Source organism: Erpetoichthys calabaricus, chromosome 2 (assembly GCF_900747795.2).
Source record: "Erpetoichthys calabaricus chromosome 2, fErpCal1.3, whole genome shotgun sequence".
Lineage (NCBI taxonomy): Eukaryota > Metazoa > Chordata > Cladistia > Polypteriformes > Polypteridae > Erpetoichthys > Erpetoichthys calabaricus.
Genome location: NC_041395.2, coordinates 67,936,892 through 67,951,167, shown reverse-complemented (window position 1 = coordinate 67,951,167; position 14,276 = coordinate 67,936,892). Strand labels below are relative to the sequence as shown.

Below are 14,276 nucleotides of genomic sequence, written 5' to 3'. Positions count from 1 at the left end.
TGTCATCAGGCATCCATAAAAGGGCAGCAATGTCTGATGAACAAAGGCAAGTGACTGGCATAAAATGATAAACCCTTTGGTGTACATCCACAACAAAACTTCAGGCAAGAAGAAAGGCAACAAGACATAAAAAGAAAAAGGGATGTAATGCATATCTGGAGCTGGTGGTGGATTTTAGGAGGCCTAGACCCCTCCTGGACCCCGTGATCATCAGAGGTGACTGTGTGCAGAGGGTACAGACCTATATATACCTGGGAGTGCAGCTGGATGATAAATTGGACTGGACTGCCAATACTGATTCTCTGTGCAAGAGAGGATAGGGCCGGCTATACTTCCTTAGAAGACTGGCGTCCTTCAACATCTGCAATAAGATGCTGCAGATGTTCTATCAGACAGTTGTGGTGAGTGCCCTCTTCTATGCCGTGGTGTGCTGGGGAGGCAGCATTAAGAAGAAGGACGCCTCACGCCTGGACAAACTGGTGAGGAAAGCAGGCTGTATTGTAGGCATGGGGCTGAACAGTTTGACATCTGCAGCGGAGGGACGGGCGCTCAGCAGGCTCCTATCAATTATGGAGAATCCATTGCATCCACTAAACAGTATCATCTCCAGACAGAGGAGCAGCTTCAGCGATAGCCTGCTGTCACTGTCCTTCTCCACTAACAGACTGAGGAGATCGTTCCTCCCCCAAACTATGCGACTCTTCAATTCCACCCGGGTTAAACGTTAACATTATTCAAAGTTATTGTCTGTTTTTACCAGCATTTTTATTACTCTTTAATTTAATATTGTTTTTGTATCAGTATGCTGCTGCTGGAGTATGTGAATTTCCCCTTGGGATTAATAAAGTATCTATCTATCTATCTATCTATCTATCTGGTGAAGTGAAGTTCATAAATTGTAGTCACGATCAAAACAGTGCACTTAGCTTTGTACCATTTAGCCTGTTTCAATTAACAGGCATTTCACTGTGCTAGTACTCGCATATTTCAAAATTGTCACTAATTTCATAATATTTTAATCTTTATTGCAATAGGGGTAATTTCAAAATTTTGAATACAGATAGAGTTCTCCAATAGTAGTATATCAGAAAAACAAAAGACCAGTGAGTAACTTCTATGCAGCAAATCAGCAAGTAACTCAGTATAACAATGGGGGTCTATTTGCATGCAGAAGAGTTTTCCCTCATACTTACGCATCCTTAACCTATTTTACTAAAAATTTACAAAATATCAGTAATTCATGTTCAAATGCCATTGTTCTAACTCATTCTCACATTCATTCAAAACATTTTTACAGCATCAGTAAACTAATCCAAGGTTAAATGTGGCATCTGAGGGAGTTCAAAAGAAACATGATACCAGTGACATGCTAAGCGCTATTCCTAGGAGGCTCCATTCCAGCCGTGTCCTCTGCTGAAAAAATCAATGTATACATGCATTATATGGACAAAAGTATTGGGATGCCAGACCATGATACCAACAGGGACTTTAATGACATTGGATTCAAATACATACTGTAGACTGTAATGGGGAGTCGGTCCCCTCTTTGCAGCTGTAATAGCTTCCACTCTTCTTGGATGGCTTTCCACAAAATTCTGGAGCATTTCTTTGGGAGTTTGTGCCAACTCATTCTGTAGAGCATTTATGAGGTCAGGCACTAATAAAAGAATTCAGCTGTAATACTTTACTACAGACTCTGTGGTAAACATTTTCTTTTTAATTCTTGGCATGAATCTATGCACAGGAATACAGTAATGTTATGTGACATAATATTTTTTTGGATTTAAGTCAAAGATTACTTGAATAAAATTGCTACTTGGTCAATCTCTTCTTTCATTTTTCCTTTGCGTTTTCCTAAACAGGATAGCCAGTGCTTCTCAAAGCAGGCTAATGCAGGACAAAGTAGAGCTGCCTAACAACCTGACACACACTTTTTTCCCCCCAGTGTAAGAGGTACAGGGGTTCCAGGAAAAACGCATACAATATTAGCCAACTATTGATGCACCACAAACAGTGACCGAGCCATTTATATAATTGATTTCCTCATTAATAATTTAGCAATGTATGCATTTCACACCAACTTCTCCCTATCTGTCCAGACACTTAATTAATCGAGGTGTTTAGTGAAAGCCCTGGGTCTTTTGCAATACAAATACTTTCAAATGTAGAGACACTGCTGCACTAGGCTGTCTCAGAAAAACCTAGTATTCAACATTAAAACTGTTTATGCAGATGTAGTATAAACATTTCTAAATAAAAAAGTCATGTCAAATTAAACAGAACTAATAAATAATGTACAATTTTAACTAACAAAGGTTACAGACAAAAAGTTGCTAGGGTTTCTACAAAATAGACATTATTATTGTTTTTTTTTTTCTTTTCACCAAATGCAATTGGAGGCTATTACCATATTTAGATTTTTTTTTTTTTTTTTTTTTTTTTTTTTTTTAAGAAGGCTTAATCAAAATGTTTGTCAACAACTTTAAAATTGTATTACAAATTAAATTCATCCACTGGTATAACAAAAATGGTATTAAATGAAACATCTCCTACAATCCTTCAACACAAGCTCCGTGTGTGACTCCACACAATAATCAATTTTCTGCCACACTTTCCAGAATACTTTTGTCAATCTGGGAGACAGCAATAGAGATGCCATCTGCGCTGTCTGTAGTAACACCATCTTGTAACATAGCAGTTAAGAACTTGATTCTTTTAATGAATACCATTTGTGTCGGAGCAAAACATTTATTTCATTTGTACCAGGGTTGTTCACAAATGGTGACTAACCCTGTGAATTGTTAATACCTCTAGTGTTTGAATATCTAAAAATGGCAATGTCAAATTGACCAAACTGTAATATTTCTTCAATTTAATGAACAGCTTTGACTGGAAAAGAAATTAAAGTGAACAGCTGGTTCAATCTGAAAGTAAAATAAAAGAAATCCAGTTCATATTGAAAATCCCATAACCATTACAAAAAGTGTATGATGGCAATTTAAACAATCAGACATTTACAAAAATAGTTTTTACCTAGGATCTATACCAGTTGTATAAAGCTCAAGTCATGCAGTTATTTTGTCTATAATGTACTGTATCTTTTGAGTTACTTTCCAGGTGGAGGAATTCAATTAAGTTATTATTATATAATGATTAAATAAATGTTACATATATTACAACTGTTTTATTAAGTAAAGATCTGAGATATTTGAGTACGTAAAACATAAACACACAATAATTAGACTAAGCAACTAAACCTGTTTGGAACTAAAGACCATTCATCTAGTCAGGGCTTCCAAAGTTTTGTCCTAGGGTACCCCTGTGGCTACAAGCTCACTGTATAGTAATTAGTAAGAAAAATCTTATAACAGGAACATTAAAAAATGAGAGCAAAATAAAGAACTAAGGCTGACAAATTATTCAATAATTAGGATCTGAATACTCATATTAAAAATGAGTAAATATTCAAATGTATGTTAAAAGTTCTACCGCATGTATGTTTGAACTTAATGCATCTTTGTTTGCTTCATGGTTATTAATATTTTTGCTTTTTTGCTTGCAGTAAGTCTCCACACCATGCAGTGCTTAGGACTTCAAAAAAAAAAACCAGGATTTTCTAAGCATGAAAAGTGACAAGATCAAAAAGAAGCCTGTAATGCATATACCAAGCCCATACACTAAGCACGCATTACTTTGGCCTCCTACACCCTGCCCCTCTTCCAGTCCTATGCTCCACTATGTGCCTTTCTGATCCTTGCATGTAAAAGATGTAAAGTCAGTGCCAATCTATATTTTACATAAGATAAGATGAGACACAGCGAGTCTGTTCACATTTCACAAAATGAGCTACTGAGAGTACAAAATGTTGCAATGTAATAATTTTTAAGTATTCCCTCCTCATTATATTTTTATTTGGCAAACACTATAGCAACCTAAAAATTCCACTAGCAAGTAAAAAAAATAACACATTGCAAAATTTTAAAACAAATCACGAGTTTATTATTGTTAAAAAATATTGTTTTAAAAAAAACAGCTTGTGAAAGGTAGATTAAGTGTGTGGAGCAGACCAATTTGATAACTTTGTAGCATGGCCTGCTGTGGTCAGAATAACATACAGGATTAAAATTAAAAAGGATATTTTTCCCCCCTTCACAGATGCAACAAAAATAAAACACATGTAGCCTTAATACTTATTTTTCATTCTGTCTTTGCTTTAGGAATTATATGTCAAACCAGCAGCCTTTAAAAGATACATGTTGGTTGAGGTAGCCAAGTATGCTTTCCCGACACTGAAAATGCTCTTTAATAAAGTGGATATTTTAAAGGCATTATAATAAAGGAAAATCAGAAAACTAGCAGTGATTTCCCATTATGTTTAATGTAAAACAAAATCACTTTTTATTTGCTACAGTCAGTGCTTAACAGTTTTAATATAAAATAACAGCTAATCAGGGATCTCTGGTTCAAGAGTGAAATTGGAACTGGATCAGGAGCAAAACAATACTTTTAGGGTGCTGGGAAAATGTTTCAAATCTATTGTTAGTTTACCTGTTAACCAAAGTGCAGAGCAGGGCAGTAGAAGACTTTGTCCATTTTATGATACAAACTAACAGCTAAAAATGATAATGCTGATTGTGGACATTATGTGCAAAATATATGCAAAATGCAGAAGTATATTTTACAATTGAATGCCAGCATTTGACTTTGAGAAGTCAAGCAAAATTACATCTTTTATTGGCTAACTGAACTGATTACAATATACAAACTTTCGAGGCAGCTAAAGCCCATTCTTCAGGCAGCTTGCATATTGTAATCTGTTCAGTCATTTACTTGACTTTTCATTGCATCCACAATGGCCAACATAGTACAACAACCTACAACTATAGCATTTGACTTTGAAAAAGAATTACTTCATATAGATTCGAATTATATTTAAATAGTGGTGTTCATTCTGACAACTCTAATGAGGACTGAACTCGAGAAACACTGTGAAATGAAAATGAGTTCTGTCTTGAACAACAAATCTTGCACGGGGTCATAATCCATGCCTTCCAAACTCTCATTCCCTAATAAGGCTAATTCATTCACATTCTTCCATTTAAAGAGTAAACTGCATACTCACAGACATTAGCAGAAATCAAGGAAAAGTAAATTCATTATGGAGACCAGGAAGCTGTTCTTCAGACAAACACTCCATTCACATTGTACATCCATTCTTATTCTGTTCCCATTCCAAAACATTTGGGTTGTTCTGTTGTAACTTGTGCTTATTCTGAAGACGAATAAATTCCAATATCTGATAATCCCTCAAAGCCAAGTCTCCAATGAACAGGTTTACATTCTCAATTTGAAACATCCCATACTAGTTGTTAGGACCCTTGAATATTCTCTGTGATATGAAAGAATATAAGAAATAAGTCTAAAAGAGGAGTATAAAACAATGAAGGTCTGCCTCTATAATGAATTATTTTTTGTTTAGCAGACACCTTTACACAAGGTACAAAAATAAGTATATATGCAATAAATTTGAGTGCATGCCAAGAAAGTTTAAAATTGTCAGGGGATAGAAGATGAAATGATAGTACACTTTTTGTATTATACCTATCATTTTTAGTTTGAAAATGAGCAACATAACAGAAGCCCTTGTAACTGAAGATAAATTGGGTCAGAAGAAGCTATAGATATTGACAAGGAAGCAAGAAGCTTTGGGAATTGAAATGTGGTAGGTGGCGAGTCTTCAAGACGCATCTGAACATCGAGGGAGAGGTTTAGATGGCCGTGCTATAAAACGTTTGGTCTGCACACAAGTTGGGAATAAGAACTGACAAACAGCATACATATTTAGCCCATCTGTGCAAAATGAAGGACAGTGGATAGAACAGAAAACAGGACAACATCTTTCAGAGACACCGGAGACTTGGGGTAGTGAGGAGCAGGTCAATCTGACATCCTCGAGTTCCAGTTGTTTCTGGAACATCATTGAAGTTACTGCTCCAAGACTTGCATTTCCCTTTAACCAATCAGCTCTAAAGTTAGCCTTTTATATCATAAATGAAGTACCGCTTAAGGGCACACATTTTGAAATAATGGATTCAAAAATCCTTAGGAATTTAAATGATGAAACGTTTTCATCCAAGCTTACTGGATTTTTGGACAAAATAAAGGGTTGTCTTTTTTCTACAAATGGGGAATTCTGAGTTCTTTTTCACGCAGTTCCCGATTTCTGACATCAGAGACAAGAGTTTCAGGCTGATTGCTCAACATGCAATGCTTCTCCTGGAAAAACAGAAACCATGATATCAGATTCACCATGAGAAGCAGAGCTGAGCAGGGACCTTTGTGTTAAGACAAGTGTTTTAAACTGGATACTAGAAAACAAGCTGAACGAGTGGAGCACTGGAGTAGTGTGGGTGTGAGAAGGGACAAAATACATCAGCAAAGCTACAATATACTGGATGATTTTAAGTATTGTGAAAGTCACCAAGAAAATAATCTTCTTTCGGCTGCTCCCATTAGGGGTTGCAACAACATTTCATCTTTTTCCATAACTTCCTGTCCTATGCATCTTGCTCTGTTACACCCACCAACTTCATGTCCTCTCTCGGCACATCCATAAGTATTCTCTTAGGCCTTCCTCTTTTCCTCTTACCTGGTAGCTCCTTCCTTCGCATCCTTTTCACAATATACCCAGCACCTCCCCTCTGCACATGTCCACATCAATGCAGTCTCTCCTCTCTGACTTTTTTTCCAGACTGTCCAACCTGAGCTAACCCTCTAATGTACTCATTTCTAAGTCTGCCCATCCTCATCACACTCAATGCAAATCTTTAACTCTGCCACTTCCAGCTCTGTCTCCTGTTTTCTTGTCAGTGCCACCGTCTCCAACCCATATAACATATGTGGTCTCAATAGTATCCAATAGACCTTCTGTAATTTCCATTCAGTTCCACTATACCTAATACTAATTGATCACAGTCTTGTGGTGCACCAATGGCTCAAGTCCATAGCACCTGACCTCTACATTTACCTCACAGGAAATTGCCAGTTCCAAAGTCAGTGCTGACAAACTGTCATAAAGTGTTCAAAATTAAATGTAAAATAACATTTTTTTCTCATTATGAGATTCTTCTGAACTCAATACCACTGACCCAGAAGCAAAAGAAAATCACAAATAAGCACTAAAGACACAGACGTCGTATCACAGCTGTTTTCCATGTTTGCTTTTATAATGATGCACTGTTGTCAACACTGTAAGGGAAATTCAAGAATCAAGAGGCTCTTTTAATTTTACAAAAGAATTTTTGGGAGATATTGCTCTCTTTTGAACATGCCTGTATTCAGCCTCTGTTTAAACTGGACTAACTAGTATATAAACACAGGACATGTCCTCATTGCTAATGGCCATTGTAAGCGATGCCACTATTTACACATTTAAGTTACAAGGCATAGGAATACTTATGACCATTAAAACAATCTATTTTGTTCAGTGCTCTTTTTGACTACTAAATAAGACCACATGGAAGTGGGAATGTAGAGTGAAGCCAAGAAAAAACAGCCGGCATATAGCTGAAGCACCTATGACTAAGACTTCTGAACACCAGCTGGATAAGATATTAGGGCAACTTAGACCCGAAATAAGCTTGTTGGACACAGCAGTCTGTTCTTGTTTGTTAAATTTCTAATATCTATTGTAAGATCATTGGTCGAGTACAGACTCTAAAGAGATAAGTATAATAAATTTCTGGCTAGTTTATTAGAATTACTTTCAAAGTAAAAAGAAGTTTCTATAGACTCACTTAACCACTTCTATTAAGACATTTCTGTATGGAATTATTGTTATAGAATCTGGTCCCTGTTCAATTAATTGGCAGGATTCGATGTATCTCTGGTCCACTGTATACATTTTTCTTTAACCATAAAAACAATAAGATTCACAATCAGTCCTAGCTGTGCATTCATTTTGGTTACCTTACACTTCCCCAGTTCTGCCAGGGAGAACATAATTCATATTGCTCAGTCTGAGTGACACAAAAGTATTGAGTGCATTGGAATATTAAAATGACGAGTTAACAGCAAAACGCAGCATGGTGATGTACAGGACAGTGATGTGTCCTCAAAACTCCCGGGCCGCTCACTTTTTACTTTCACATTTTCTTTCCACTTCCCAAAGACAAGCATGTTAGATTAACAGAGTCCTCTAAACTGAGTGAATAAGGATTTATTACTCTTTTGACTGACAGAACCTCCTGCCTTGAATCTAATGCTTCTAGTGGAGGAATGGTGTGCCATAGTAGCTGCCGGTTTTCAGTCTCTTAATCAGAAGTTATTGCTGCTGAAGTAAACGATTGCTCAAAGTTCGTTTTAGTTAAGTTACCTGAAAATATTTGCAACACATAATTGCTTCTTTTAGTTTTAAACAGCTGCATTCCCCATTTTAATTGCTTCTTGTTTTCTGAACCAACTTGCAATTAACAATGAGACACAAATGACAAAAGCCCCAGCAGTTCACCATTTACAATCACTCACACCTGTGTGTGTGTGTTCAACAGAAGGTACTTGTTTTAATAAAATATTGGAAAGAAATGGATGAGGAAAAAGTGAAGGACTGAGAATTACTAAACTGCTACAGTTCACACATGATATGAATGAGAATCCACAGAAAGAAAAAAATAAAATCTACAATATGAGAATGACCTGACTTGGCATAATGAAAGCCACAGAATTAAGTAGCAAGTTCTGTTATCAGCAAGCACCAGCTTATAAACAACCAATTTGGTTGGAATACAAATCTGCAGCCAAAATAGACCAAACTGGGGCACCATTATAATAGATAAGATTCAACTCTGCTTGATTATGAAATGGATGAGCAACATCAGAAAATAGATGGATGTGAGCATAATATCAATTTAAATTTCAACATGGCAGTTGTCGGCTAGAAGGCAAGTTTCGCAAACCTATTCATCAGCCTAGGTGATTATCTCGATGGACCCAAAATCCTTGACACGACACGAATCTGACCATATGCACACGCACTTTAACATCTTAGGCTGTCGAATCAAAAGGTCCGTTTTTTTGGACTGTGATTGAAATCTTCAAAAACAATTTGATTAGTTAAGGTGAACATCAGGGGTGGGAGAGGGGAGGTTGACAGCAGTATACCAAAACGCTGACAAAACTTTTTCAATACTTCTACATTGATGAAGACTTACAAAACTAAATATATGCTAACCAACTGCAGTTCAGTTAACCCTATTCTGTTACTTTGAACCCTCTTTTGTAGTTTAATTCTGAAGAAGGGGTAGGCTTCTATGGGTGAGTTGCAGTGTACCTGACTAACAGCGGATCAACACCAGACTATGTAGTGAGGTACTAAAAGGAGATGATACTCTGGGGTAAGTCCCATCTCAGTGAACAGCAGAACAAGATTAATCACCAAGTTTAACCAATCTGTAACTAGTCTTGTTTTTGGCTTTGTGTTTCTCTTTGATTTACTCAGTCCATCTGATTGCCAGTTAACAGCATTACATCAATTAACGTCTTGCCCTCTCTCCATTAACGACATGCATTCCTCTCAATTTAAAGGGACAGTGCACAGGGGAAAAATATTATTCTCACGTAAACAAACTGTAACCGTTAACCTAAATTAGATCAAAATGAGTGTGGCTGTTATTGTAAATGTTATTCATTTTGCGCATATGAAGAGGCCCTGAAATACCTATGAGAAAAGTAATGGCAAGGAGAGGTAAATGTTAGTAGAATTATATCTGAAGCATAGTTGTCTCTCTGTAACTCAATTCCTAATAATGTAGATAATACAGAAGAGCTCATATTTATTTACTACCTTTTCCTAATAACTGAATTAATCAAGCAATCACCAGGTTATAAAATACCTAGCCAGAGGCTGGACAATATTCATAATGTCTTATCACAGCACAAACTTTACACTAAAGTACAGGCATTATAAAATACATATAGTGAGAGATCACATATCCAACAATCAGGATACCTGCATATCTCCACAACACTCTGAAGGAATACAGTATGAAACTGTCAGTATCTTTCAATGTTCATTTTCCAAACCAACAACCAAGAAGAATTGAACTGTGCATCTAATAACATTTATGAAAGATAAAAGTAGAAGCCAGAAAGGCAATTACAGTGCCCCAGACAATGATTTCTTAGAGACAAAGATGCCACTATTTTACTAACGATTAACTGTTAAATGTATGTTGATCCATATTTTTCGATTACTTATAATATGCAATGTAAATATTCTCATGCATCACTTGGAATTTTCTGTGACTGAGTTAAATATATTTGATACAGTATCATGCTATACTTCACTTCAAATATAAATATAAAATGTTGTTTCCACATCTTTTAAATGGTATTTAAGTGCTTTTTCATATGTGTAACAGTCTGAAATATGCAGAGTTAAATTTGTAACACTGCCCATGGTGCTACATTTGTTCACGATGTGGTATACGTTTGTAGGCAACTTTGTAAAAAGCAGCACTCTGCGACTGCATTTTGTCTTAGTCTTGGTCCGCTACCAGCCCACAGTTCTGGAGCACACAGCTCTAAACCCAAAAGTTAGTCTTGTTACTGTAAATTCACACGAAGACCACATAATGCCCAGCTTGATAACAGATGGCAACAAACCCAGTAGGTTCCTCATGTTAGGTGTCCACTGTTTTATAATTTCACACCATTTCTATCCTAATCCAATATAAACACCAATGAAACTGGTAGAACTATACTAAGTGACGTTATGATTATGAATTCAAGTGCCCATTAAAAAGCCACCAATAAGTATTCCATGTGTAAAAATGGCAAATCCCAAAGATTATAAACCAGCTAGCTTTAGACATGTGCTTGACCTTTTTAAATGGCTAGTTTCTCAGCTGCATTTAAAGACCACCCTGCCTCCCTAAGTAAAGGGCACAACAGAACATGTGCGTACGCTTCCTGCAAACTACCAATTAGTGACAAAGGGCTACCATTCCATCTTCGTAAGCAAGCTAAAGGAGATGACAGAGGACCGCCGAATATGCTGCAATTGTATGACGACTCTTCTTTCAAACCTCATCTCATTTCACGCCACACTTCTGTTGACAAACACGGCCACGCCTCCACGTAACGAGCCTCATGACGTGTTACTCATTGCTAAAAATACATACACCTCCAACAGATGGAATATAGTTAAGTCTAATTAAAGAGTTTAAACGAAATCAGTTGGGACCGTCTGGATATATGGCCCCAAAGACATACGTTATTGGTCACTTCTATCAACATTATAAAGCGTCTTTAGGAAAAAATGTAAACATTTTTACACTCCCAGAGGTACAATAAAAATTAGCAAAAATCTGCATATCTCCGCATTTTGAATCATTCGCTGAAGTGCAGAAACTTGCGAGCAGTTTTAACGTGAAATGCGATCGCTCTGAAACTTAACGCAGCCGGCCATTGTGTTTAGTGATTACCGTCCTCTATTAAAGGAAATGTAAAAAAAAGTGGAGCGGCAAATTATTTGAATTTTCGCGTGTTTCGTCAACCGCACTACAATCGAGTCTGCAGCTCGTGGTCAAAAGCCCTTGGGTTGGGCTGCACTGCATAGTCCATAAAAGTAAAATTCCGATATTTTAACAACTGCCGTTTTCCAGCCCTCTGCAGGGATCCCAGGTTTCCAACGTTTCCGTAAGTCGAGCTACAATCTAGATTGGCTCGCTAAGTTGCAAAGCACTATCGAGCCCCTTGAAGACCACCATTTCCTTCTACGGATCTTTTCATGTGACAATAGCGCGGAGGGAAAAATTACAAAAAAATCCATGCACAAACCCAGCATGTCGTATTGCTCTCGGCCAGCAAAACTTTCGCAGCCTGACACCCTGCGTGTTGTGCTAGGCCCCAGATCCCCGAGATTTTCCCGCGACTACTGACCGTACCACCCAGCTTACCTCGGCTTGATGCTTGGCGTGCTGCGATCATAGGCCCAAGCGGCAGTCTGCGCTGGAGCAGCCAGCGGGTCAGCGAAGCTGGGAGTCGAATAGTTCCTCTCCATCATCGGGCAAAAATCGGGAGTGCGGCGCTTCCCCAGGAAAGCTCTCTAAAGCGCACACGCATACAAGCAGACAGGGCCGGCCAGGAGCGATCACATTGTCTCGGAGAATGGCTCGGGAGTCGCCGGCAGGCTTGCAAATGGCACAGAAGAATCCAAGAGCGACTCTTTTAATGTCAGATTATTGTCTGCTTATTATTATTATTCCTGTCTCTTTACTCAGTCATGATGTTAGTGTTGCATGGTGCTACTTGGATCAGATCCCCATGTTGGTTTATTTCCCAGGATGCACCTCCTACTACCAGCTGGGTTGCGAGTTACAGTCATTATCTGTCACTGAACAGAAGGGAGAGGCAGGTAATTCATAGGAATTACTCAAAGAAATAATAATCCGCTGGGTGCTTTTTTGTTTGCTTTTCCTTTGTTTCGGAAGAACATTCGGCAGTGCCACCTATACGCCCAAGTGTACCACGTCGTATTTTTTTTTCTTTTCTCTTAGCATTTAGATTATTTGTATAACCTAGCAAGAGCATGTGCGTCTACTGTCTGCGATGTAGTAAAGTCCGTGTCACACGAGTGCAGCCACTAGAGAAGCAGCTGACCCCTCGGAACTAACCGAATAAAACAATGGTGAGTGACAAGTGCCGCGCGCGAATCGCGAGGGGGCTGCGTCAAACTTTCATACAGACGACTTCTTTCAGTTATGGTACATATTTTAATAATGCTGTTTAGCTTGTGAAAAAGAAATAGGAACAAATTAAAACGTTCACATGAGTCGTCGACAATACAAGGATAATTAGGGTATTAAAAAATTGAGTTTGTATCAAATCGGACCACCCATTGTTCGAGTTAACATGTGTTGGAATAACACCAAGTACCGTACGTGATATCCTAAAACGGGAAATACAGAGGATGTGTTACCCGACGGGGTTTCTAGTAATAATGCATGTAGAAGGCTCTCCATTATACTGGAGATCATCAATAGTCTCCTCTTAATAAGTTATGCAACAGTGGGGTATAAAGAATGATACATGGAATTTGGGTGTTCCCAAATTTTGATGTCAGGTTATATAAAATGCAAGATTGGAGAGAGTGTCCCCTAATAATTGTGTGGTAGGAAATTCAGCATAGTATCATGATAATTGATGCCAATGGAGTATACAGAATGAGTATTGACTGGGCAAAAAAAAAAAATGTTTTAGTACCAGCATATACAGAAGAAAATAATGGACCTCGACCTTATGGTGTAGCAAACAGGAGTATACACAGCAGGGCCATCTTAATTTAGGGGCACTGGCTTGGGGGTCCCAGGAGCATAGGGGCCCGCAATGTTTCTGATGTCTGTTTCAGTTTTAGCTATCAAAACAGGGGTCCCAGTGCACTACTTTGCCTGGAGGCCTATGATGCTGTAAAGATGGCCCTGATACATAGTTGAAGTAGTGTTATACATGGTGACCAATATACCTGCCAAAAGGATGACACTGAGCATGATGTTCCTGTAGTATTTCATGCAAAACGGTTATGTGAAAATTTTCAGGTCAGGCTTCCAGATAATATTTGAAGGAGCACTGGGCATATAGCATACCATACTGAGCAGTCATTCCTAGTGAGTTTGAATGCTACAGCATTTTCAGTCAGGATTCCTAATAATTTTTGAAGCAACACTGCTTACACGATATGCGATACTAGGCAGTCATTCCTTTTGATTTTAGACAGTATCCATTAGGAATATTATAATAAGAATGGAAAATATTCATTCCAACAAAGCTCATCAGTCCTATTCACCTAATTTATCCAAAATAAGATCCTGATGATAAAGTGAGTATACAAAATGAGATAGTGGGCAATGGGTCCTTTTAATATATGATGCATAAGTGATAATAGTATTTGTAGTACTGTCAAATGTACAGACTAACGAGAAATTCTTATATTCATCTCCAGCCAAGGGAGGCGAGGTGGTGGCATTGCTGCCTTGCAATATGGAGACTGGGGTTTTCACCCTGGGTGCCCCTTGTGTGGAGTTTGCATGTTCTCCTCATGTTCATATGGGTCTGTGTGCTTTGATTTCTTCGCACAGTCCAAACACAAGCAGGTTAGGTGAATTGGTGTTTCTAATTGACCCTAGTGTGTTCATGTATGTGTGATTATTATCACTTGTATATCTATGCCATGTAAGTGTGTACTGATTTATTCTTATCTATTTTTGGTATGGCATTTT

General features: G+C 37.9%; 1 protein-coding gene across 1 annotated transcript in view; it reads right to left on the bottom strand.

Moving 5' to 3' along the window:
- qser1 (glutamine and serine rich 1) overlaps positions 1 to 12,620 on the bottom strand; it is a 163,764-nt gene extending 151,144 nt beyond the window's left edge. Inside the window, exon 1 of the mRNA XM_028793880.2 lies at positions 11,958 to 12,620. Within this exon, the coding sequence (XP_028649713.1) occupies positions 11,958 to 12,064 (107 nt within the window). The 5' untranslated portion in view covers positions 12,065 to 12,620. The remainder of the gene's footprint in view (positions 1 to 11,957) is intronic.
- Between the last annotated feature and the right edge of the window lie 1,656 nt (positions 12,621 to 14,276).